The sequence below is a fragment of the Neofelis nebulosa genome, chromosome 10 (genome assembly GCF_028018385.1).
Source record: "Neofelis nebulosa isolate mNeoNeb1 chromosome 10, mNeoNeb1.pri, whole genome shotgun sequence".
NCBI lineage: Eukaryota > Metazoa > Chordata > Mammalia > Carnivora > Felidae > Neofelis > Neofelis nebulosa.
In genome coordinates this window covers 1,333,177-1,360,456 of record NC_080791.1, presented here as the reverse complement: position 1 = coordinate 1,360,456, position 27,280 = coordinate 1,333,177, and the positions used below count along the sequence as shown (strand labels likewise).

The 27,280-nt window shown below is 40.5% G+C and overlaps 1 protein-coding gene across 6 annotated transcripts; it reads left to right on the top strand.

The window, feature by feature from the left end:
• DCUN1D5 (defective in cullin neddylation 1 domain containing 5) lies at positions 1 to 26,539 on the top strand. Of its 6 annotated transcripts, none has more exons than XM_058686532.1 (8): positions 2 to 408; positions 2,270 to 2,361; positions 7,596 to 7,666; positions 8,075 to 8,166; positions 22,074 to 22,182; positions 22,268 to 22,372; positions 23,958 to 24,060; positions 26,206 to 26,539. In XM_058686532.1, exons 1-8 carry the CDS (start codon positions 323 to 325, stop codon positions 26,259 to 26,261), a joined length of 714 nt encoding a protein of 237 aa, XP_058542515.1. In that variant the 5' UTR covers positions 2 to 322; the 3' UTR covers positions 26,262 to 26,539. The 6 variants fall into 6 exon arrangements, with proteins under 6 accessions (XP_058542518.1, XP_058542515.1, XP_058542517.1 ...); XM_058686533.1 differs by lacking the exon at positions 2 to 408 and adding an exon at positions 721 to 1,175; XM_058686534.1 differs by lacking the exon at positions 2,270 to 2,361 and having other exon boundaries at positions 3 to 408.
• The last annotated feature ends 741 nt before the right edge of the window (positions 26,540 to 27,280 follow it).

The following is a 27,280-nucleotide window of genomic DNA, read 5'->3' as shown; positions in this document are numbered from 1 at the left end:
CGGTTCGCGTCCGGGTCAGAGCGAGCCTCCTGCCCTCCGAGTGTGTGAGTGGTGGCGGTGCCGCGCTGTCTGGGTTCTGTCGTCCCGGAGGGAGCGAGCCGCGGTGCCCCCCGGCCAGGAGCGCCCCCGGCCCCGCGCGGAGGACCAGGAGGGGACCTGGGGGCGGGCTGCGGCCGCGCTGGGCCGCGCTGGGGCGGGCTGGCGGCCCCGCTCCTGCGCCTGCTGCTGTCCCTGGGACCCGGGCGCCGGCACTGAGGCGTCCCCGGCGGACAGCGACCCCCTTCCCCGGCTCCCCTGGCCGCCCCGCCGGGGAGGGCGGAAGATGCCGGTGAAGAAGAAGAGAAAATCCCCGGGGGTGGCAGCGGCAGTGGCGGAAGACGGAGGCCTCAAGAAGTGTAAAATCTCCAGGTATCACGTTCCCCCCCACCCGCCCTCAGCCTCCCGCGTTCCCCCGTGAGCGGCTGTCCGGGGCCCGGGGGTGAGCCCCCGCCGACACCGCGGGCTGCGCCTCGGGCTCCGTGTGGGCGCTCCGGCGCCGTGCCCCTGCCCCGCGCCCTTCCAGACCTGGACGGGAGTGCAGACCGGAGGAAGGGTCGCCTCTGGAATTTCTTTGAAGGGGAGGGGGTGAGGAGGGGAGCGGCCTGGCGCTGCCCGCCGCCCGGGCTGGGAGGGGGAGCTGCACGCCGAGTCTTCGCAGCGGCCGGTGCCGGAAGGTCCCAGCAGGAAGCCGGCTTTCTGGAAGTCTGGTGGCTCCACCTGCGCCAAGTCCGTGTGCGCGGAGTCGGGAAGGCCCTGCTCGCGGTTCTGTTTCCGGGCATTGAGGACGCTGTTCGCGGTCGACGTGATCGTTAACAATCTGGTCCTTATTTTACCCGGTACCCCCTCCCTCCCCCCCGAGAAAGAAAGAGAAGGGAGAGCTGAGCTGTAATTACGGCTCTTTGATCCCGCTGCGGCGTGTCCTTGAGGCGGCCCAGCGGCGAGGTGTGCTGCTCGGTCTGCAGGCTAGGTGTGACAGGGGAGTGGTCCCGCATCTGCTCCTCGGGTGTCCGGCTGTGTCGCCGCCGGGCCCGCGAGGGAACGACTTCACTTGCTGCCATTGAGAGGAGACGGTAGTCAGCCTTGTAGACGTGATGGCAGAGCTGTCTCCTTGCAGAGGCGTCTGCTTACGGCGGGAGGTACGTAACCTAGGCTCCTCTTCCTTTTTGTCGTTGACGGAAGTTTTCCCGTCTCGCTGCGGTTAGCAGAAGAGCCGGTGCACGGTGACACGGCCTCCCGACCCTCCCGGGCCTCCCGGTACCTCGCCCGAGAACTGGCCAGGGCTGCGCCGCCAGCCCGTCTGTATGAAGCAGACACGTTAGCTTTTACTGCTCCCACGTGTGGCCGTCCTCCGTGCGTAACGTGGCACAGTTATTTACACCGAGCACGCTCAGAGCCGCGCAGTGGTGTTACAGCCCAGGGGCCGCTTCGCTGTATCAACCTACGGTTTTCCATGCGGGCCTCCATTGTTAGATGACTCAGCCGCCGAAGGCGCGGCGTTTCTAGGTCCTCGTGCAGGTGTCACTGTTTGAGCTCCTCCGGGAAAGGTCCTCTGAAGTTCATTAAACCCCAAAGGCCGATTTTGAGCTTCCCAAGTTTTAATGATTTTATGGAACGTACGGACTTTGGCGTTAAATAGCTTTGGCTCAATTATTTGTACAATTATTATCTTTTTATTTGTACAATTTTGTTTTTAATGTGTGGAGTTTAATTATACTCTTGGGTCCTAACTCGTCTTTTATCTTCAATCATCCATTTAAGTTTCGCAGATGATCAACAACTGTTAATATGTAATTTTTAAAAAATATTGATTCATTAAGTACCAAAATCTATTTTGTAAGATTTTGTTTTCGAATGTTTGTCTATTTTACAGAAATACAATTTTCACCGCTCTGAAGATTTATACTTTCCCAACTTAGCCCTGTATCGAGAACATTAGGTTGAACTTCCACATGCTCACTTCAAATCCGGGGAAATGATTTTAGTTGATGTTATTGGACTTTGATAGTGAGCAAAGTAGCATTTCTGGCTTTGTTAGCAAGAAAATTTTACATATAGACTACTGTTTCCAATTTCCAATTGCAAATACAACTCCCATTTTTTCCTATAATACCAGCTGTAAACAAAACAAAACACTTTGTTTAGTTTGAATTGAAGTAGTTCATGTTGCACTTAGCTTTTCACTGAAAGTTGAGACTTGATAAAATTCTTAGGTATTTGTGTGTTTTCTAAGCTATTGCAGATCCCAACCCCCTGCTAGACTAATAAGTGGAGAGGAACATTTTTCAAGCAAGAAGTGCCTGGCTTGGTTTTATGAGTATGCAGGTAATGAAATTAATATAAGAAGATATCAGTCACGTGCTTTAAAAAGTGTTTTGGTTTATTCATTTAACAATTATTTATTGCAGGCCTGCTTTGTGTTAGTGCTGTGACCTGGGATCAAGGTCAAGACTGAGAATTATGTGTAGGCTAAGAATTCGGTGCTATGTCAGGATGCTTTTTCTTTAAATATGTAATTTAGTATGCGCTAGCGGGAGGGGTGAGATTCACTATGAATTCCATTTGTGAACAGGTGCATTTATTGGTTTAAGTCCATTAGCTAAAGGAGAGTTGATATTCTGAAAAACAAACTATGTAATAAAACATTATACACTTTATGTAGTTCTTATTGTTCTTTTGCGTATTCTGTTGACAATTTTCTGAACCCAAACTGATATTTTTCTGAAACTTTTTGGAAACGTAGTAAAAGATTTGAAATGCAGATATGTCATGGCACAGCACATTTGCCCTTTGATAATTGCTGTTTAGCCCATCGTTTCTGCCAGAAGTGCAGTAATCCCTAAGAACGGAAACACTGATGTGATACAGTGTGATAAATGCTGTGTTGGGAAGATGCACTGCGATAGTTCAGAGGAGGATAGAACCCATAGAACCCAGCCTCATGGTGTCACGAAGAGCTTCTGCAGGAGCTGTGACTTAAACTAAACCCTGCAGGTAGTGGGCTTAAAGCTCTGGGCCCATGGTAGGGCTGGAGCTTAAGGGTGAAAGCCAAAACCAGGGAGGAGACTTTGGTGTTCAGCAAATGTGTGAACAAGAACACTTCCCATTTATGACTAACTTTTTTATAAGTATGTATAAAGATATTTTTTTCCCTTAGAACCTAGGTTTTGGTCTTCTAGAATTCATGATTTTATAGCTTCCCCCTCCTCCTTTTTTAACTCTGATTCTCAGTGTCTAACATAGAACAGTGTAGATGGAGTCACTCTTACGTTTCATGCTAATCCGTTAAGGTCTAAAGTATACTCTGAACTTGAAGTGTAACCCTAGGCTAACAGTATGGAAGGTAAGACCATTGATGTAGCTTGAATCAGCTGGATCCCCAAAGTATAATTTAAAAATTGTTTAGTAACAGAACAGATTCTTTCTAGACCAGGAAAACTGCTATTACTGGCATCCCAAGACAATGTCTAACCCAAATTAAATGAAAGGAATTCATTTCTTACTGACCTCCATTTAAAATGGTGACCCATTATTCCAAGTGCCGGTTTTACTGGAATTTATGATATAGAATCAAAAAGCCCCTCATCTTATTTCACTTGTAAAAAGACACCTTAAGATACCATAAAATTAGTGCATTTTTTTTCATTTCTGCTCATTTGTATTACCTCTCCTTGGGACTTTGGTGGGTAGCATGAGATTCTAATTAAACATTTATTTGCTATGCTAGCATTTTTGTAGTAGCCAGCATAATGCTCTGTGTATTTCAAAAATCATAATTATATAATGTATCCTTACAATCATTTTGTCACGTAGGCAGTGTTACCTCTTTTTAGAGATGAGAAAACTGAGGTTGAGATTAAGTAATTGGCCCAGGATCATACGGTGACAAGAGCGAGGATTCAGATTTAGGTCATTCTCTTGCAGAGCTTATGCTTTTAATGACTACTGTCTTGTCATTTCTGTTTTCAGTATGTACATGGCAACTCATTTTCCTTCTACAAAGAAATATTAGTAAATGCACTTGAAGGCAATTTATCTTATGTATGGAACGATTCATTCAGTAAATGTTTCCTGAGCATTTACTGTGTGTCAGGCAGTGATCAATGTTGGGGACACAATAGGGAACAAGTTAGACAAGATCCCTACCCTTGGGGGACTTGACTTCTAGTGGGGAAGACAGTAAATAGGTAAGTAAGCAAGATAAGTAGAGATTGTGGAGGGTTATAAATGTTAAAATACGGTGTGGTTAGAAAGTTTGGATGACTTTCAAATAGGGTGATAGGGAAGGCCTCTCTAGACATTACTCTGGGTGGAGACCTAACTGACCAGGAGGAACCAGTTATTTGCCCAATCAACAATAGGTGTTCTGTCTTAAAATGGGGGTGTCCCTTATTAAAATGGCGACTGGGAATAATGCACATAAAGCACTTAGCACAGTACCTGGAATGAGTCAGAACTCATATGTGTAAACCGTTGTTAAAGGAGTAATAGCATTACAGCATTAGGTGGACTGGCTGTGTTTTAACAGTACTGTTCCAGAATTAACAGCATAGCTTCTGTATAGCTCATGGGGAAGGTGTGTTATTCATTGAGCACAATTTTTATTCCTGAGCGTCTGCTATGACTGGCATGGTTTTGTACTCTGCACATCTCTAGGAACATTTTATGGTTATAAAAGAAAAAAAATTGATTTTTTGTTTTAGTTTAAAAACTATTTTACCAGTAGTCTGGTTAATATAATATAGGTGACGTGTGGTAAGCCTGATAGTTTTGCTCTTGCACAAGACCTCTCCTCTTGAGTGATACTTACATTCGCAAGGATTCGTTAATACGTGGGGCCTGTTACTGAACAAAAGCGTGGAAAGTAAAAAGGCACTTTTTAAATCTTACAGAGAACCCAAAAGAGGATAGAATTGCTGAGTTCTAATAAAACTATAAATCTAATAAGTTCTTTTTTTTTTTTTTTTTTATAACGTTTGGTTTTTTTTGAGAGAGAGAGAGAGAGAGAGAGAGACAGAGTGCGAGCTGGGGAGGGGCAGAGAGAGAGGGAGACACAGAATCCGAAGCAGTCTCTAGGCTCTGAGCTGTCGGCACAGAGCCCGACGTGGGGCTCAAACTCATGAGCCATGAGATCATGACCTGAGCCGAAGTTGGACACTTAACCGACTGAGCCACTCAGGCACCCCTAAATAATTCTGATAGATTCTAAATAATTTCCAAAGCTTCTTAAGTTGAATGGAAACCTATTTTTTTGCCTGAGAGTTAAATTCAGCCCCAGAGTAGATTTATTGGAAGAGTATATTTGAGAAAGTAAAACTAACATTATGTGGTCTGGGAAAAGAATATTAGTATTGACCTTGCTTTAGATTCAAATTTGTTATTATTTGCATTGCTTTGGGAAAGACACTGAACATTTACAGAAAGGTCTTGTGTATGTCGTATATATCTCCTTACGACATAATTTCATTTGAATCTCATCAAATTTTAACCACTGATCAATTCCCCAGTTTCTAGGGAGACTGTTTCATGATACTGACTGATATTTCTTGATAACAGCTCTTCAGCTTTGTCTTTTGATTTCTGATGATGGCTGCTCTGAGATCAAGTCAGTTTTCTTTTTCATAAGAAAAATTGACAATGCATTCTTGTTTTGGCTTAAAAAAACCTTTGTTTTCTTCCACTGAATTTTTTACCTGACTTACTTTCAACCAAACCACATGTAGGGGAACATACTCAGTTATATTTTTTAACAGCTTTATTGTATATGTATGCTTCTAAAATTACAATGATTAACACATTCTCATTAAAAAACTTCTCCAAATATATATCGGGAAGTGAAAGTCCTATAATTACCACCCTTTCACCTTTTAACACCTCACTGCATAAATAAGTGCAGTACTTATTTAAACCAAAAAATTAAGCATTTTGGTTTCAGACCATGTTTTAACGTCCTCTTAGCAGCCTGGATGGATCTCGTCTGAAGCTGCAGGACTATATTGGCACACAGACTGGACGGCTGCATTCTTCTGTTAGGACAAACTGTGGAGCGTGGATTTCATGTTGTACTTGTGAACGAATGATGGTGGGTGTAAAGTGCCCCCCCCCACCTCCCCCCCAGTAGCTGTGGTCTGGCTTGTGATTTATAAAGCTGGAGTATTTTTATAAGTTCTTAAGAAAGGAAAACAAGGGTTTTTTGGGTCACTTTAACAATAATATTTCAAGACTATGTTTTCAAAAATCAGAAGTAATAGCATATTTCTATCGTATTTTGTAATTGCTTTAAATGGTTCGATCTTTTTATAACAAAGAACAGTTTCAGATGTACAGTGTAACAATTTGATATATGTATATACTGCAGAATGATCACAGTAAGTCTAGTGGACATCTCTACCCACACAGGGTTATACATTTTCTCTCATGATGAGCACTTTAAGACCTACTCTCGTAGGAGCTTTCCAATATACAGTATGGTAGTAGTGATTGCAGTCATCAGACTGGCTGTACGTCACATCCCCAGGATTTACCTGCTTTATAACTAGACGTTTGTTCCTTTTGACCACCTTCATCCATTCCCCCCCCCCCCCCCCCAATCCCTGCCTCTCACCTCTACCTCTGTATCTACGAGTTTCGGGCCCTTGTTTTTGCTTGTTTGTAGATTTCACAAGTAAGTGACATCATATGTTATTTGTCTTTGACTTCCTTCAATTACAGCATAATGCTCTCAAGGTCCATCCATGCTGTCACAAATTTGTTGTAATCTTACAACAAATTTTGTTGTTTGTAATCTCTCACTTACAAAAGAGACCCAGCAGTGATGTAAATCACTATCTTTTGGGAATCTGATAACATAAAAAAGTGGGAGAATGGGTGTATTGATTTATATTTAGTGTTATAGAGGGAGAAAAATAAGAAACAGGCTAAGTATCATTAAGTTTTGGACAAATGGTAGACATAAGCTAAGTGAGGAATTAAACTTTTGTTTCAATGTTAAGATGGTGGAACTAATGCTTTGCTATTTTAGAACCAAGATGATAAGGAAAATAGTAGTTTCTTTAAGTCGTTACCTTCATAATATGTATATCTTTTTAAAGTATTAAATTTTATTTGGTTGTATTTCAAAAGGGTAATAAATGACCTTCTGTTTTAGTAAGAAAACAGGTGTTCTTTGCTTACTGTCTTGAGTAATGGGTTGGGCCTACATGTTGTCGTAGAATTTCTTATACTTCTTTATATTTATGCATTACCAAAAATTTTGTTCAGATACACTCTCATGAATGTTGTTTTAATTGATAGGTTCAAGTTACTATACAGACAAGTGATTGATATTTTTTTTCCTTAATTTCGTTTTGTAATGTGGTGTTTCAAGAATATTTCAGAAGTTTTACATTTTAAATCGTATAGCTGATATTTAACACTTTATCAAAAATATATCAAAATTCAAATTTAGTTATTTATAAAAGTTATGGTGTATTCATAGATGCCTTTAGTACAATGGCTTATGTTTTATGTTGGTATTAAATTATAACAATAAAATATATAAATTATTTTTGTCTTTGAAGGTCCTGATGAAGTTGTAGGGCCAGAAGGAATGGAAAAATTTTGTGAAGACATTGGTGTTGAACCTGAAAATGTATGTTTTATTTCTAAGTAGAATGGAATACAAGTGGGATATAGCATATTTATAAATGTCTAAAAATTGGGACACTTTAATCTTATATCAAGATTTTGTTTCTTCATGTTTTATACTGTAGATTTTCATTTAAGGTATTTTTAATCAATTTAAGTTGGGCACTGTTCTCTTTCTTAATACAAATGTCATTTGTGATAGAGTGAGAGAGATTCCACCTTCAGAAACTGTTAGAACTTCTTACTTTTAAGAAATCGGCCCACTTCTTCAGAGTTAATAATTCCAGAGGTTATACTCTTTAATAGTTGAAGGATGGAAATAGTTGTATAAAAATGCTCTCCATGATAAAATATAGACATGATTATCTCTGTGCTGACTTTTCCCCTATCCTTTATGTTCTGTTCTTTCCAGATTATTATGTTAGTTTTAGCGTGGAAATTGGAGGCTGAAAGCATGGGATTTTTTACCAAGGAAGAATGGTTAAAGGGGATGACTTCATTACAGTAAGACATTTTTTTAAAAAACAAATTTGATGGCCTATTTGAAGATCTTAATTGATATTATATGCTTCATAATTTTTAGAAGTAAGGTTTCACCTTAAAATACTCACATTGGTTTGATCTGTGACAATCAGTTAGGGTTTGATAAAATTTATATTGTGGTCTTGGCAAAATGAACAGTTACCCCATCTTTCCTATTCTCTGAGAACCTTAGTACAGTCTTATTAAAATTATTGACTCTTCGTGGGTGAATTAGAGGTCTGCGATCAAAGTTACTTACTCACAGATTGAGCAATGAGCAGTTTCCTTCTCTGAATACAGAGTTCTGCCACGGAAGGAGTTTTTTCTTTGAGCTGCCCCAAGTTCTGGGGCCTCTTCAGTTTTATGCTTTATTTTGAAAAGAAATCCGAAGGTAGAGTTACATGGCACTTTTGTTTTTTCTTTTTTGCCAAATTAATCTTATAAAGAACAAAAGTAGAAAGCTTATATGGCTCACCTGCAGCCTTCAGCCAAGTTCTGGTTACTTACTTACTGAGGCTGCCTTTGAATTCTTCTGTAAGTTACAGAATTGCTTCTTGATAATAATTTGATCTTGACTTTCCAGAGTAAAGTGTGCTTAGTTGCAGAATCAGTTAGTAATTATGTGTTATTTTTAAATTATGTCATGTTCCTAATGTTCATGCAGGATGTTACTAATGATCAACATTCTAAAATAGAGGAAGCATTAATTGATGATATTTTTGAGCCAAAAACTGGAGGTTAATTAGCCATGTGGTTTCCTATTGTGGTTATGCTTTTATTAACACATTTAACTATTTTTTATTACTTGTTTGCCTGTCCTTACATTTCAGAATACCTTGGTTATTTTTTTCAAGTGTTCATGTGGAACTTAAATTTTTATATTTGAATTTTCAGCATCTAATGTTTTGTAATTTTCCTTTTTAACCAGCCTTAACATATAGCTGTTTTATGTATATTTTAGGGAAAACCTTTGCTTATATGAGCCAAATTATAATTTCTAAGATAGAATATAAAATCAAACCTGTCATTTCAATTACTTATAGGAGAGATGAGGAATCAGACTCCAAGGTAAAGAAAATGTTCGCCTAGGTTTATGTAGCTACTTACTGGCAGAGCTAGGACCTGGAATTTAAATTCCCTCATCACCAGTCTAGCATACTGTGCTTTGTTTGCGTCACGTTTCTGTATGTATGTTAGCGTTCTTTATAAAATGCAAGACTGTTAACTAACTTTGAATCATGGTGTTTACAACCAAGCGTGAACTCTGTCATTCATCTAGGTGTCATAACCTACCAATTAAAATGATGTTGATTCTGAAATTCTTGGAAATATCCAACCTGCAATTAGCTTTTTAGAGAAAGATAAAATATAAAATATTTTTATGAATATAAAATATGGAGGAGTATGCAAAGAATATAAACTGGTTTTCATGTAGCTTAGTCTGTTTTATTGAAATTTTCGTCAGTTATAACATGGCTTATTCATTGTAAGACATTTTAGTTGGCACTATAACTGCTTTTTGTACTACTCCTGTATTTTTTGTGTATTACTTGTTTTGAATAATCAGTTTGTGTATTTTAAAACCAAAAGTTTTCTCATCATGTGTCCGCATAACTTGATATAACATAAAGAGACTTTGTATAACAGAAACTCTTAAATACAAAGCATTTCTAATAATTATTCTTGAATAACTAGCATCTGGCTTTGGGTACAAGAATAGAAATTGACTTAACCCTTGAACTTCAGTTTTATTAGCACCTCTTCTCTCTAGGAAGTTCACAAGCTGCACAAAATGGAAGCAATGATTTAACATTTAAAGTTGACCTAGAGGTTTCCGTTTCACTCCTTTATGCTCTCTTGCCTGTCTGCCTAGAGCCCTGTCTGTGTTGTAGGGCCTTGGAGCTGCTCAAGTCAGGCAAGCCCTCTTGACTGGGAGGGAAAAGAGTTGTGTTTTTCCCCCTCATCTAGATTGCTATGTGAAATACCAAGTATCTTTTATCAATTAGCTAAGTCTTTATTACTCCCTGAATTTCCTTATACAAAACTTGCTGAGGAATACAGTAGTTTAAAATTTAAACTGAGAGACCAAGGAACATATGTAAGTCTTAATTTTTTATTTTATAGTTGCCTTAGTATGTTTGGTTTTATGTTGACTTATAATCATAAAATGTAAACCTTCACAGACTCGATTCCCTTTCTAGATTTTTTAATATTTTTATGAGTTCATTTAATCTGGGCATAGTTATTTCGTGGTCCCTTATATCATCTTAATATAGTTATCAATTGTTTCAAGTTAGTTAATTTTAACCCTTAGAGTTCTGCTAAGGAGTAGAGACAGTGTGGTAGTTAAAACATACACCGTGGTCAAAGGGAGTAGATGGTAATAGCCATGAGTAGTTAAAATCTGTAATTATATAGTGTTGATCAGCATTCACAATACTTGTACGTTCATTTATGTTAAGGCTATCGATGCCTACTTTTCATAACTGGATCGCCTTTTTTGTGTGAGAGAATCCGTGGGTATGAGTTGGTACATAAGTAGACTGGCATGGCCATTTTGTAGGTTTCGGAGGGCGCCATTGCCCTCTCTCTGTCGTTGTTTAGTAACAGCCAAATTTCTCCTCAGATTGGAGTGGATTGGATAGGATAGTCATTCATGATCAACACTTATGTTGTGTAAGCTACTGTGCCTCTTAAGTGCTGATCACAGGGAAGCTGGAGACGTGGCCCCTGCCCTTGGGTAACATGCTGAGAGGGCCGGGGCGGCATGGAAATACTGCGGCGGAAGCCAGGTCGGAGGGGACAGGTGCTAGAGTGAAAGTACAACGTCCTGTGGAAGCACAGCTGGGGGTGAGATGAGTGTCGGCCGAGTAGACAGGAGAGTCTTCGTATGGGGTCCCTGAACTGGACCTTGAAGAATGATTAGGATGACGACGGTTCAGGATCTAGGAAAATGTTCTTTCTGAAGAGGAGATTGTGAGCAGAGCCAGCGAAAGGAGAGCACGTGCGAAGGAAAGAACATTGACAGAACGGGGCTGCGTCCCGGGTGGTGGGGTAATGGCTCCAGACGGAGGGCCTGAGCCGGCTGGTGGAGAGAGCTTCGCCCCGTGTTCCAGGTCCCTGTGTCGGAGGTTGGCGGGGAGCCGTCGCTAGAGCAGTTGTTTCACGCTCCGGGATCACATCCTCTTGTGACCACAGCAGGCCCCTTCCCCGCCCCGGGAAGGCGCGGGGTGTGGCCCGCGGACATCCCTCTTCCTTGTGTCTGTGGGGGCCAGAGTGCGCGGGTACTTCGCGTTTTTGCTGGCTGCAGCGGAGAGCTCTCCTCACACCTGCCTGCTGGAAGTGGGGTTGGGGTGAGGGCGAAAAACCATGCTGGTGGAGAACACTGTCCTTGGTCGCGATCGTGAGAAAACCGTCAGGAGGATAGCGTCTGACGGGAATGGAAGTACGCAGCTGCCTGTGGGTAGGTTACGAGTTGTGCACCTTCTGGGCACCGTTCTCGGCCCTGGACTTGAGGTTTGAAGGCGGTGGTCTGGCCTGACCTTATTAAGGGGGAGAGTTGGGGAGCGTCTGTCCGATTTTCCCGTGGGGACGGGGTGCTCTGGGGCGTGTGGTGTGTGACTGCCGCTCGCTTAGCATTTGGGGCCAACTGCTAGTTGCCATTAGCATTCTTCCCCTCTGCTCTCCCCGACATTCATCTTGACGATTTTTAATTCCCCATCCACATTTCCAGACATCCCCAGGGGTGTGCTGTTTTGTTCTGGTCAATAGACCTCATTCACAGAGAGTTCTAAATACGGAACTTTGTGGATAAAACTCTTCCTGTTACAGATCGGGGTGCCACAGCACCTTACTAATTAAGGAAGAGGACCTCACCTCACTTAGAGCTAAAACATGGATGGTGATTTCTTCTCATTTTAGAGGGCTTTAATGAAGCAGAAATGTAAAAGCCTTCCTTGTTAATCAGATGTTTACAATACTCAAGAAATTAATGTCCAAGTACTAATGTTGAAATTTAAACCCGTCTCCACTCGTTCTCACCTCAGTGGCCTGGAGAATGGTGTCCTGTTGTGCCAGCGTTCTGTAAAATCTGTGGGGTTTTATTTAGTTGTTCTTCAAAAAACTATCCCTTGCTTTCCGTGATACACTAGTTAAGTATGCGTTTCTTTTTACTTCAGGGGAAATGCTCTTTCTAAACCTCCCAAGTTATGAGGTATGGACGTTATTAATTGCTGAGTCTATTTGGGGCCAGGTTAAATGTAAGAATTGTGATGTGTTCACTGGTTTTGCAAGGTCTGTTCAGTCTCTATGAGACCAGTAATGTGCAAGGTTGTTGTTGTTGTTTTACTCTTCTCCAAGAAAACATTACTTGTTCTTTGTTCGGTTAGATTCTTTCTCTGCTCCAGATTTAGGGAGACGATCAGCAATGGTGTGGGATAGTTGGGACAGAGACAACAGTGTGATTTTTTTTAAGGTGATTTTTAAACCATTTGCTTCAAAAGGAGCATCTCACACTGAGAACTGTTGTAAACATCGAACTTGTGTGTTCTCATTTAATCTCATGGTTGTCTTTTGTTGTCATTTTAAAAATGAGGAAACCGAGGCTGAAGGATTAAGTAGCTTCCTGAAACCACGTGTGTGGAAACGGAGAAGGTGCACTGTTTCGGGGTGTCTCTCCGTGTGACTTGGAACTTTGTTCTTCCCCTCGTGTCCGTCTTAAGCTTACTGAGAGCCCACCCTAAATAACATTGTGCTCTTTGTCCCTGTGGAGTGTTATTTGCAAAAGGTTGTCATTTTATTTGGATTCTTTTCTCCTTGGTCATTTGTAAGTCACTGCTCACAGACTTGATAATCTTGTTTGAACTCCAATTTCCTGCTAACCTTTCCCAGGGAGGGATTTTGAAACTTTTTGTAATTAAATAAATATATACTTTGTGGCTTATTTTTGGTATTCATACTTCTGTTTAACAAATAATTGTGGGGCGCTTGTGCACGCCAGGCCCTGAAGAAAGATTTTAAACCCCAGTGGTCGTGAGAGGAAGACCTGAATGCTGGGAAGTGTCTTTATCGTATGTCTTCCTGAATCTCAGGTGTATTAAGGTTCTAAGGGAGAGTCTGTGTGAAAATGTGAATCACATCATTAAAAAATAATGTGAAAAACGCTTCTTCAGGAAGCCACAAAGATTTAGAAGATGAGGCCTCTTAGGATGGATCATCACGAGGAAGATCGTACATGTAACTGGCTGCTTAAAATGCAGTGCCCTCTGAATTTACCACCTCATGACGCTGGAGGGCCTGAAGACACCCAGATTTCCACACAGCATCACAGGCACATGTAATCTGAGAATTTGTTCCTTTTGCATATCCTTCTGGTAGTAGTTAACTGCGTTTTCAATGCCATTAAACCTTTATTTTTCGCATAATGAAGAATGTTTGAGCTGATAAATCCACTTAATCAAATAGTAAATAATACATTTTTAATAAATAGTAAGAATCTTGTTTCTGCATGAAATATATTGTGCCCTCATTCATACATAGGAACTAGGCCCCAGACAAACTGGATGGTTAACCTATCCAAATTTTGATTTCCTTTTCTGGCCATATGGCAGATAAAATGTGCAAAGAAGCCATTTGTCATGTAAAACACTTAAATGCAGGATAAAATATAAAAATGTATATATTTTAAAAAGCATGCCTGGACTTCACTGTAAATTAAGGAAAATAATCAGAGGCCAGAAATGAGGAGAGATGGTGATACCATAGGGACATTTAGATCTGACACTTAACCTTAAGGTTACTACCTGTTTCTAGTCACCTGGCGTCTGGCCATTAACTTGTGGTGCATATTCTGAATAGGAAACAAAATGGCAATGCCTGAGTAGGGTGAGAATCAGATCAAAAACTCATATTAAGTCACTGATGTCACACATAGCTAGTAGATGGAGATGTGATTGCTTGGGCTTGGTTCTGCATACGGTGAAGGGCTTATTTCCGAGAGAGTTCTTACCAGAAATTCTTCATCATGCAGATTCAAAGCTGGAATGCATTATTTGTATGACACAAGCCAAAAATGTATTTTACAAATGTCCCAGGTAAGTAGTGTTTTCATGTATATGGTGGAAGTGATTCTTCTGTACAGGAATGCATTTTAAACAGAAGCCTCAATTTCTGCAGAAAAAGGTTCAGTTTTTAACAATCATAAATTACTAAGCATATTGGGGAACATCTTAAATTTCAGAATTAGACTCTTTAAGACTAGTATTTTGAATTCTCTTAATCTCAGCATAAAATAACTACTATGTTTAAAGAATAAAGAATGGCCTCAGATGATCAGATTTCCCATGCATAATTAAATCTCTGAAAGGGAAAAACATTAAAGATTTAAAAATCAATGGATGAGTTACGAAGGAGGTGGGTATAGAATCAGTGACCTACAATAGCTGAGGAAAATAGGCAAGAAGATAAGGGACATAGTGGATAATTTTTTAAACTGTTGAGTTTCCTGAATTTTTTAGATATAAGCCCTTCATCAAGTATGGAGACTGCAGGTATTTTCTCCCACTCTGTAGCTTGTGTTTTTGCTTCTTATAACGGGCAGAGCAAAATTTTTAATTTTGACGGAGTTCACTTGATGAGTTTTTCCTCCTATGAATTGTGCTTTTGATGTCAAATCCAAGAATTCTTTCCCTAGATCCGGAGAATTTTACCTTTCAGTTTTTTTTCTGGAAGGGTTTATGTTTTTAGAGTTTACGTTTAAATCAGTGATCCATTTTGAGTTAATTTCCTTAAAGGTGAGAGACAGGTTTTGGTTTATTCCTTGGCTACAGCTGTCCACTTGCTCCATAGTTGATGTTTTGAAAAAGGTCTTTTCCTCCCTTGAATGGCGTTTGCGCCTTGTCCGGTGTCGGCTGGACACGCCTGTGCGTAGGTCTGTCTCTGGGCTCTCTGTTCTGTCGACCTGTGCCTTAAGCCACGCGGTGCTGCTGTGTACAGAATCTTGAAACCACAAAGACTGATTGATCTCTTTTCAAAATCCAAAAATTTTAGGATGATCTCTTTATCTGCAAAAGATCTTACTGAGATTTTGGTTAAACTACACAGTGAATTTGGGGAGAATTGACCCCTGTGTTCAGGGTCTGAATACATGCAAGATAGCTATGTCTCTCTTTTTGGTGTTTGATTTCTTTCATTGTGTGCAGTTTTCGGCATACAGATTCTGTACATGTTGTGTTAGAATTACATGTGAATATTTTGTTTTTATTTTGAGCCATTTATTTTTAATTCTAATATCAATGTATTAGTTACTAATATGTAGAAATACAATTGATTTTTGTGTGGTTGTCTTGTATCCTATGACTGACCTTGCTGAACTCACTTATTCTGAGTGTATGTCTGTGTATGTGTGTCTTCGTTGGGTTGTCTACATAGACAGTCATGTCCTATGATTATAACACGAAATAGGGAAATAGGGACCATCTTATTTCTTTTCTGCTCTTGCATGTCTTTTATTTCCTTTCCTTGACGTATTGCATTAGCTGGAACTTCTACCATTGTGCTGAATAAGCCTGGTGAAAGTGGACACCCATTCCTTTGCTCCCGAGCTGTGGGTCGTTTATAGATGCTCTTTATCAAGTTGAGGGAGTTGCCCTCTGTTCATGTTTTTCTGTGAGTTTACACGAGTTGATGTTAAATATTTTAAGTGCTTTTTCTGTATTAAATCATCTAATCATGTAGTTTTTCTTTTATAGAGTGTTAACATTGTGGTTCCATTGATTAGTTTTGACTACTGAATCAGTTTGCATACCTGGACTATATCCCACTTGGTGTATAATTATTTTTATATGGTGCTGAATTCTTTTTGTTAATATTTGTTAAGGATTCATGAGGGATATTGGTCTGTTTTTGTTTTTGGTTTCTTATTTATCTGAGGATATAATAGACATAACATTGTTCGTTTTGGGTGTACATCATAACGATTCAGTATGTATGTATGATGGGAAATGATTACCACAATAAGTCTAATTAACATCCATCATCATAGTAATCGTGTGACTTGGATACTGCTTTTAATCGGTTTTGGTGGCAAGGTAAATCTGGCTTTATAAAAGGAATTAGGAAATTTTTCCTTAGAATTTATCTTTTGCAAGGTAGAACATAGAATTGGTCTTCAGAGATTGGTGGAATTCTCCCATGAAACCATCTGAACCTACAGGTTTCTTTTTCAGAATTTTGGGGATTTTTGAATTCGATTTTTTAATAGTTACAGGGCTACTCAAATTGCTATTTATTTCAGATCATTGTATCAAATTTGTTTCATACTGTGTGTTACAGTAGTTTTTGTTTTTCAGAGAATGGGTCTATTTTGTCTAAGTGACCATATTTATATCCTTTTCATGTCTACAGGTCTGTAATGGTATCTTTTGTTTCATTCCTGATATTGATAATTTTTGTCTTCAGTTTTTCTCTTTGTCATTCTTGCTAGGGACTTGTCAGTTTTACTGACTTTCTTTTTCCAAAGAATCAGCTCTTTGTTTCATTGATTTTCCTGTCTCATTTTTCTGTTTTCAATTTTACTGATTTCTGCTCTTACTTTCTCCTGCTTGCTTTAGGCTTATTTTGCTCTTCTTTTTCTAGATTCTGAAGATAGGAGGTTAGATTATTGATTGAGATTTTTTTCTCTCTTATAATATTTGCATTTAGTTCTGTGAATTTCCCCCTCAGCACTGCTTTGGGTCTCACAAAATTTGAGTTGCGTTTTTATTTTCATTGAGTTCAGTTTTGTTTTTTGGTTTTTTTTTTGGTTTCCAATGAGACTTGTTCTCACCCATGGATTGCTTAGGAGTTTGTTTACTTTCTAAGTGTTTGGAGATTTTGCTTTTATCTTCCTGTTACTTCTAGTTTGGTTTCATTGTAGTCAGAGAACATATCCTGCGTGATTTCAGTTCTATTATATTTGTCAGCATTTTCTCAATGGCTCAGGCTGTGGTCTCTCTTGGGTTCTGTTGTACAGACACTCGAAAAGAATACGTGTTTTGTTGTCACTGAGTGGCATGTTCTGTTAGTGCCAGGTGGATCTTGGTGGTTGGTGGTGTTGAATTCTTTCCTGATGTAGTGTCTGGTTGTTCTGTCAGTTCCTGAGGAAGTGTTTCAACAGAGGAGTGTTGAAATCTCTAACAATAATTGCATATTTGTTTATTTCTCCTTTTACTTCTCTTAAGTTTTTGCTTCACTTTGCAGTTCTGTTGCTTGGTGCAAACACTTGTAGAATTGTTGCATCTTGTGGGGTGCCTGGATGGCTCAGTTGGTTCAATGTCCGACTCTTGGTTTCAGCTCACGTCATGATCTCACGGTTGTGGGATGGAGCCCCGTGTCAGGCTCCACACTGTCAGCTAGATTCTCTCTGTCTCTCTCTTCCTCTGCCCTTCTCCCTGGTCGCACGTGCTCACGCACTCTCTCTCCCTCTCTGAAAAACAAACAAACAAACAAAACTAATCGTTACATATTTTCGGTGGATTGACCTGTTATCATTACATAATATTCTTCTATGTTCTATTTTCTTCACTTGGAAGTCTACATTAGCTCATATTGATGAAGCTGCTTCTCCTTTATTTTGGTTACTGTTTCCAGAATGTGTTCGTTTTTGTCTTTTACTTTCAGTCTGCCTATGTTGTGTTTGAAGTCTGTTTCTTCTAGATAGCATATGGTTGGGTCACTTTGGTTTCATGGGTTTTTTTGACCTGCTCTGTTAATCTCTGTGTTCTGATTGGTACAGGCTACTTACATTTAATATAATTATTAGTACATTAAGGTTTAAGTCTGCCCTGTATTTTACAATTCAGACTTTTCCACTTGGTTCTTTTTTGTTAGATTTCTTTTCCTAGACTCACTGTTTCTTTGCTGAGACTTGCTACATTTTCAAGGGTTGTTTTATTGGGTCCATAATTGCTCATTGAAGCATTTTCATCATAGCTGCTTTAAAATCTGCATCAGATAATTTTAAACACATCTTGTCATTTCAATATTTGCATGTATTGGCCCTCTTTTTACATTCTGCTTGCCATCTTGGTTGTTGGTATGAGAAGTGCTTTTTTATCGGAACTTGGAAATACTGAGTATTATGTTACGAAACTCTGGATCTTATTTAAACCTCCATTTTCGCTAGCTTTCTGTCACCACCTCATTAGGAGGAGGGGATTCTTCATCGCTGTAAGCAGACAGGAGAGGTCCCGCCCCCAGGAGGCTCCACGAATTTCTGGGTGACACTGCTGGGTGAGCATGATGGTGTAGCCCCGCCTCCTCCCAGGCACCCTTTGATGGCCCAGGGCGCTACTCCTTACCCCTTGCTGGGAGCGGAGCTGAAGTCCTTGTTGTATGTGGTTCCCACTGACGGTGCAGGAGGTGGAAGGGGGGCGTCTACGTCCATTCTGGGGTGGGTGGGCCATGCGGTCCTCATTCAGTCTGCTGGCAGCTGTGGACACTGAGCGGGCTTTTTCTGTGCTGTTTGAATGGAGAAGAGTATCTTTTCTAAGCTTGCTTTCGTGCTAGGCTGTTCAACTTCTGCTGGAGGGAGAGCGAGTTTTTGGTTTCTGTCTACCCCATTGGCATTTCTGGTTTGCTGACTCCTTCATCTCCAGATCTGGTGGAGAAAAGGCAAAAGAAAACCCAGGAAGCGCCCCACTGTATTGTTCCTGAGAATCTCAGAGTTCTTTCAGTCTTGTGTTTGTTTTATGTATGTCGTCTCTGGCTTTTAGTGGAATGAGCAGGAGACATGGATGAAAAGTACATTGACTTCATCATCCTGGAAGCAGAAGGTATTTGTCTACTAAAAAAAACAAACGAACCTTCTGTCCCCTTCCCACACTATTTAGTGTCGATTTCCTCTGCTCCCTTTTGGAACCAGATTCTTTGAAAGCATTTGGCTGTACACTTGACCTTTGAACAACGTGGGAATTTTTATTGAAACCTGGAAATTTTGAGTATTATGTTATAAAACTCTGGATCTTATTTTTTCTTTGTTTATTTTCAGAGTGGGGAGAGAGGCAGAGAGAGGGAGAGAATCCCAGGCAGGCTCTGTGTTGTCAGTGCAGAGCCTGATGTGGGGCTTGATCCCATGAACTGTGAGATCAAACCAAGAGTCGGACGCCCAACCGACTGAGCTACCCAGGCATCCTGACTCTGGACCTTATTTAAACCTTCTGTTTTAGCTGGCTGCCACCAACACACCTTGGCAGGAGAGGGCAGGAAGCCCTCCTCACTGCTGGCAGGCATGGGACTTCCTGCACAGTCAGACATCTGCGTGTAACTCTTGACTTCCCCAAAACTTACTAGTCTACTGTTGATTGGAAGTCTTTCCCATGACATAAACAAATAGCATATTTTGTACATTAAATGTATTATATACTATGTTCTTACAGTACGGTAAGCTAGAGGAAAGAAATGTTCTTAAGAAAACTGTCAAGAGGGGCGCCTGGGTGGCTCAGTAGGTTGAGCGTCCGACTTCGGCTCAGGTCACAATCTCGCGGTCCGTGAGTTCGAGCCCCGCGTCGGGCTCTGTGCTGACAGCTCGGAGCCTGGAGCCTGTTTCGGATTCTGTGTCTCCCTCTCTCTCTGACCCTCCCCTGTTCATGCTCTGTCTCTCTCTGTCTCAAAAATAAACATTTAAAAAAAAAGAAAAAACTATCAAGAAAATATATTTACAGCACTATACTGTGTGTATCGAAAAAAAATATATCCCCATATAAGTCGACCCACACGGTGCAAACCCTTGTTGTTCAAGGGTCACCTTTACTTATTTTCTCTGATTGCTCTCTTCTTAGTGTCTGTTAAACCTGTTCTACTAAGACTTTTATCTCTACCCGTTCTCTGAAACCATCTTGTCAAGGCATCATTTACAAGTGAATAATCAAAGCAATAATATTTATCAGAACTGGGCTGAAGCTTTAATTGTACTTAGAGGAAAATCTGTAGCTTTGAATGTTACATTAGAAGAGAAATGGGGGAGCCTGGGTGTCTCAGTTGGTTGAGTGTCCGGCATCAGCTCAGGTCATGATCTCACGGCTCACGGGTTCAAGCCCCATGTCAGGGTCTGTCATGCTGACAGCTTGGAGCCTGGAGCCTGCTTCACATTCTGTGTCTCCGCCTCTCTCTGCCGCTCCCCAGCTTGCGTGCTCACTGGCGCGCGCTCTCTCTCAAAAAATAAGTAAAGATTAAAAAAAAATTTTTTAAAAAGATGTTTAGAGTAAAAGGGAAAGCAAACCTGCAGTTGAAATAATTAAGAAATTCTGCCAAGATGATTAAGAAAAACAGAAAGCGGGGTGCCTGGGTGGCTCAGTCAGTTGAGCGTCCGACTTTGGCTCATGGCCTGATCTCACAGCTCGTGAGTGTGAGCCTTGTGTCGGGCTCTGTGCTGACAGCTCAGAGCCTGGAGTCTGCTTCTGCTTCTGTGTCTCCCTCTCTCTCTGCCCCTAACCCACTCGCATTCTGTCTCTGTCTCGATCAAAAATAAATAAACATTAAAAAAAATGAAAAAAATTAAAAAAAGAAAAACAGAAAGCAAAAATAAATAATAATACAGACTAGAAAATACGTCACCTCAGTGAAAAGACCCAGATGGCTTTTCAGCTGATTTTGGCCAAATGCTAATTCCAGTGTTTAGTAAACTTTTTCAGAAAAGAGAAAAAAAGTAATAATTATAATTTCATTTTTCTAAGGCCTATGCCATGAGCTTGTTATCAAAATTAGTGAAGAGAGTGTGAAGGAATGAGATTTACCAGCCAGTCCCACTTACGAAAATAGCCAGAAAATCTAGGAGTGTACGAAACCGGTAACAAACATTACTCAGTTTGGCTTATTCTAGGAACGCAAGGTTTAATCAACATTAGAAAATTATCCAAAACATTTACACCTTAATAAAGTTAGGAGTCACCTGTCACATTGTGGGTTTAGAATAGTCAAGGTCTTAGTTAAATTTGGGTGCTAGATATCTCTAGTACATGATGAGAACTAAGTCCGTTCTGGGAGGAATACTGTGGGTCACGGTAGATGGTACGGCCCATGTAATGAAAGGGAGTCAGGTGTATGCTCAGAGATGGCAACCTGGGAGTTAGGTTTTGGTGAGTGAGGTTTCGTCGGCCTGTTGGAGGGAGCACCACGTCGAGTAGAGGCAGTGATCTGTGCTGACACATAGCTGTGGTCAGTGTGCATGGTGAGCAGCTTGACCGGAGCTCACGGTGTGGTGACCTGGTTCTTGCTGAGTCAGCCCGTGGGAGAGCATCTCTTTGAGCCTTTAACTGGTTTCCTTCCTTGGCATCTGTACCTTATTTGAAGTCAGGTGCTGCCACTGATTGCCTTGGTGCTTAGTCACTGAAAATGTAGGAATCTGAGTTTATGACAGAAGCACTAATACAATGTGTTAATTTTCTCTGTGTTATAGCCTGAACTTTCAAAACCACTCATGGCTAATCCCTGTCACCAAGCTGTGCCTGAGAATTTCCAGTGAAATCTGTGACCGAGGCCTGGTTCATCTCCTCTGTTCTGCCATCTTCTTAACTTTACATGTAGTAAAAGTACATCTTCTGAATCTCTTCTTGAGACATACTCATGGAGCTTTCGATTGAGCTTTTTTTTTTTTTTTTTAAAGGTCATTGGACTGAATTTCATTGGTTGCCAGGTTTTCTCTTTTTTTCCTATTTTCCTTTTTTCCTTTTTATCCCATTGGTCAGTACGAGGCAATATGTTAGTAACTCTAAATTTGTGAAGCAGAATTTTAAACCTAGATTGATTTCATTAGATGCACTGACTTTCTTCTCAATACATTTCTTCTGACCCCCTAATGATGCTTTTATTTAATTTTATGGATTGTATAATGTATTTGGCTTTTTTAATTTAAGGTGTGACTGCACAGAAAAGTTACAGAACAAATTTGACTTTTTGCGCTCACAGTTGAATGATATTTCTTCGTTTAAGAATATCTACAGATATGCCTTTGATTTTGCAAGGGTAGGTAGAATTTCCATGTTTTGTAATTTTAACATTTTTTTCATCTCGGAACCACACTTAGGGAAATTTTTTACTTCCATTATAGGATAAAGATCAGAGAAGCCTTGATATCGACACTGCTAAGTCTATGCTCGCCCTGCTGCTTGGAAGGACATGGCCGCTGTTTTCAGTGTTTTACCAGTACCTGGAGGTATGTGCGCTGTTCTCATCTGGAAGCATTAAATATTAATTGTAAAACTTACTCTGAAAACGTACCTTTAAATGAGGAAACATAAATGGATCTTTAGATAGTGTGTTTTTAAAAAAAAAACTTAAGTAAAAAGTTTCTGATAAATTGTGTACATATACGTCGTCATTTGTAGACACAAGTTCATGTTCATTAATATATTCTGTACATGAGATACTTTCATTCCAGCCTTGCAGCCCCCCGCCCCCCCATGAAAAAAATGAACCCTCAAATAAATTATAGCAAAGACGTTTTTCACACAAAATTAGTTTCTTGGGTTTTTGACAGAAAACTGATGCTCGTGTACAAATGTTATGCTTCTAACTCGGGTTTCAGGTTTCTTCGTAAATTACCAGCTCTTAGGCTGATAGCCACATAAGGGAACCCATTGTGTGTAGTGATAACACTTTCCTTTTCACTTGGGTTCAGTCTAAGTAGTTAGAATTAAAATTTTATGCCCACAAATATGAGAATGACTACTTAAATGTACTAACAACTTTAAAATGTCTGCTGAATTTATGAAGAAAGTGTTCATTTAGCAGGTTTAGCGTAGCACCTACTACCGGCAGTGGTTTTAAGATACTGTTCTTTTTTTCCACTGCTTCCTTTGGTTTTCTGTTTTTGTGCCTTTTCAATTTCAGGTTTTTTGGTATAGATCTCACCGTTTCTTGAATACAGATGCTTTTGCTTTTTTGCTTTGAAAATGATTTCTCATAAAGCTGATTATCATAGCGAATTCCTCGGAGTAATTTTGTTGAAAGCTTCTGCCGAGAGGCAGTCATGACCAGGACTTGAGCGAGTGGGTTTCAGGTACACTTAGATCTTTAAGCCTGATAGAGTAGGCTTAGGAAAGGCTGGTAAAGTAGACGTTTTTGATGAATGTTATCCGTCTTCCTCCTATTAGTAGTTTGGGGCAAAAATAAAGAGGACTGAATCTAAAAATAGTCACCTCTATAGGGAGCTAAGAGGACAGAGTATTTTCAACGCTGGTTATGGGGAGGGTGTTTGACACTGCTTCAAATTAGGTTTTATCCCTGTTGAGCGAATGAAGAAATGGGCTCTGTTGTTAAGTAATGTTCCCAAGGCCACTCAATTCAGCGACAGAAGTGGGGTTTGAACCCAAGCCAGTACTCTTTCCACTGCCTACAAAAGCACCAGCTTCAAGATGTGGCGGAACATTAAATCTCACGCAAAACAGTCTCCTGGGAAGCCGCGTGAGGGAACTTAGTGTACGTAGGATACGCTGTGTGACTTGATTTCAGTGACGATTATAGAAATGCCTGCACGGAAGACACTCAGGCGTTTTATCAGATCGGTACCTTTGTTGCTCCTGTTACTTCTCAAAAATGAAGGAAAGATAAAAAGTAGGTTGGATGATGTTAACATGTAAACGGCCCTGAGGATTCTCTTAGAAGCCCAAGTGACTAAAGAGGACTAAGTGCTTTGAGAAAGACCAAATCACAAAAAGATGGCATAACTAGATTTATTTAAGTCGGAGCCTTAGATAACACTTGTTCTGTATTCCAAATGTTTATATCCTCTTCTACAGCAATCGAAGTATCGTGTTATGAACAAAGATCAGTGGTACAATGTGTTAGAATTCAGCAGAACCGTCCATGCCGATCTTAGTAACTACGATGAAGATGGTGCTTGTAAGTATAATAACTGTGTTTTCCTAGGAAAATGAAGTTCTTTGAACTGTTAAGTGGGAACATGCATTTGTGCAGCGTTACCATAAAGCATTGAAAGTGGCTGACAGTAACTTTTCTTATGGAATCAGGCTGAAGGTGTGGGGGCGGGCTTACGTTAGAAAGTCTGTGCTGACAGGTGGAATGTTGCCAATTTCTCAGAAATGTAATGGAGCAGTATAGCTAAGGTTAAATGATAATTTCTGCACGTAAAAGCTAAAATTCTGCTTTCCTGCCTTCCCTGGCATTTTCCGATGGAAGAAGAGAACAGTCAGGATTTAGATAGAGAAAAGCAAAACATCAGGTACAAGAGAAAAACCTTCAAGGCTAATCATAGTGCCCACTGATGGCATAGCAGATTATGCCACAATAAGTTCCCTCAGAAATGCCTCAGTAAACACTTGATGAAATACCATTTTTCGGGGCGCCTGGGTGGCGCAGTCGGTTAAGCGTCCGACTTCAGCCAGGTCACGATCTCGCGGTCCGTGAGTTCGAGCCCCGCGTCAGGCTCTGGGCTGATGGCTCGGAGCCTGGAGCCTGTTTCCGCTTCTGTGCCTCCCTCTCTCTCTGCCCCTCCCCCGTTCATGCTCTGTCTATCTCTGTCCCAAAAATAAATAAAAAACGTTGAAAAAAAAAAAAAAAAAAAAAAAAAAAAAAAAAAAGAAATACCATTTTTCAATCCTTCAAGTTAAAATATCTGTCCATACTCTTCAGTGGAAAGGGCAGAATACCATAAAACAGATCCTTGAAGTACGCTGTAGGATACATTCCTATAAAAGTAAATTGAAATGCGGACTTCTGCGACCCTGAAGATCATACAAAATGCTGAAGAAGGAATAACTTTATTCTGCCTGTAGTTTACATTGTGACCTCTCCCCCCGGAATGTTCTAAAATTCAGTAATATTTTTGGAAACAGCCCTTTGGTAGCAGCAGTCAACTTGCAGGCAGGCCTACACACGTGTATATTCGTGCGTGTTTTGAGTCAACATATAAAACAATTTTTGTATAAAAGTAAAGCTTCCAGATTTGTTTGAAAAAGCAGAAAATCTGACTCAAGTATGTGAGGAATTAGTGACAGAAGCCAAGTAATAGCTTGTGTCCAACTTGCGTCTCACTTCGCTGGCTTGTAGCTACGCCACCAGCTAGGGTGCTTTTCGGCTGCTGTTTATGATTGTCCCTGTCTGCCGATTTTCTTAGAGTTAGGGAGGTACGTCAATAAAAAACGAGAGAAAGACCATCAAGGGGTATGTGTTTTAAGAAAAATAGGGCCAGCGTACTCTTTTCTGGCCATGAGTTTTCCCCTCTTTTTCAACGAACAAAAACAGTGAGCTCATGTAGGGAATGGCTCCTGTAAGGAAATGAGTGTGGACCCCCTGCTTTATGCGAATGTCTTTTTATTTATTGTTTTTTTATTTTTAATTTTTTTAAAGTTTATTTTTGAGAGAGCGAGCAAGCAAGCATGAGCAGGGGAAGGGCAGAGAGAGAGGGAGACACCGAATCCGAAGTAGGCTCCAGGCTCTGAGCTGTCGGCACAGAGCCCAACACAGGTCTCGAACTCATGAACTGTGAGATCATGACCTGAGCTGAAGTCAGCTACTTCACTGACTGAGCCCTGTAGGCGCCCCTCACATGTTTTTTCAGTATAGTTTTTAGGTCAGGTGTTCATTAGGCACTTGCTTTGTGTTTAGATTTATACTCGGTCCTGTTACTGGAACAAAATAATTCTCTTATATGGCCACTCCTTCAACAAGCTTACATGCTCTTGGTGACGTAATGTAGAAACACGTTGAACACTCTCCATATTCCTTAATAGAAATAACAGTGCTGTGAGCATTTAGACAAAGGGAGCAGTCAATCTTGACTTAGTTATTGGAGAGTTCTGAAGCCATTGCAACCTTGTGAAGGAAGCTGCAGCACATACCCCTTGTGGAAAGTCTCTTCTATAAGGAAAGAGCAGGCCGAGAAGGAAAAGCACTAAGTAGCCAGCAGGACAGGAAACACACCTTAGACGCCGGGGTCCGTCCTCATCACCACCAGAACTCGGGGAGAGTGTTTGTAGTGGGAGGTCTGAGGTCACTGAATTCTCACAAATGCTTCTCTCTTTCTAGGGCCTGTTCTTCTCGATGAATTTGTTGAGTGGCAGAAAATCCGTCAGACATCATAGCAAGAGCTCTTGTGGAGAAAATGCAAACCTTCTGATGCCCACGTGTGTGCAGGCTAATGAGAGGAGAAATCCAAAGGCTGCATTTTCCTTCATGTGAAAGACTTCTCCTAGTACTTTGTTTTCCTTTTTTTTAAAAGGAAGTTTTCTTGTTACATGTGATGGGCATTGAGCCACACCTCTTCTGAGACTGAGTATCCAAGTTTTGTTTTGGGTTATGTTTATAACATTTATTTCAGAACAATAAAGATTCAGATTTGTGACAAAGGCCTTAAAGTGAAGATGTCCCTTGAGTGTCAGAGTGGTATTTATTTTTGTAAATTTTAATTCTTGAATTTTAGAGGATCTTTCTTGCCATGGATTTGGAATTTTAAAGATTCTGAACAACCTTAATATTTGGGAGTGTGGCCTGCTGATAGTATGGCTCGTGTATTCATCTGTGCACTGTTAGGAAGAATGTTGGCTTCACTTCTGGGATGATGATTTTCTGATTCAGCAAATAAATACATTTCTGGATATTGGGCGTTCTCCAGCTTTCAGCTCTGGTTTTCTGTGAAAGTACCATGGTCTTATGCACATACTTTATCTGAAAAGTTTAGAATTGGATATGTTACGTCCAGCTGTTTTGTTTCCTAACCATTAAATAGTTTTATCAATTAGTGTAAATCAGCATTGTATGTATATTCTTAATGTGGCTTAAGTTTTAAAAGTTTAAAAGTTCCATCTCTATTTGAAAGGGCAAGGTTCATGTATTAATGGTCTCCAAATGAGCCTTTTGGGAGAATCAAGACCAATATTGAAGTTGTATGATGGTCTTGTGATATGGAGAGTGGTGCACAACTCAAGGGCACCATGTTACATTGGTACAATCACTGTTGCTAATTATCACGAGTTTCTAAATGTTAGCGATAAAGTCTCTTGAGGAAAGGACAGCCTTTCTGATTCACATAAAAGGCGTCTTTTGGGCCAGGAGCAGGGCTGTTTGGACACTGCTCTTCAAACCACCCGACGTCCCAGTAACA

Coding starts and splice junctions, on each gene's coding strand:
- DCUN1D5 (XM_058686532.1), top strand. CDS start 323: ATGCCGGTGAAGAAGAAGAGAAAATCCCCGGGGGTGGCAGCGGCAGTG. Junction 8,167..22,073: donor AAGGGGATGACTTCATTACA/GTAAGACATTTT, acceptor TTTTAATTTAAG/GTGTGACTGCACAGAAAAGT. Junction 22,183..22,267: donor ATGCCTTTGATTTTGCAAGG/GTAGGTAGAATT, acceptor CTTCCATTATAG/GATAAAGATCAGAGAAGCCT.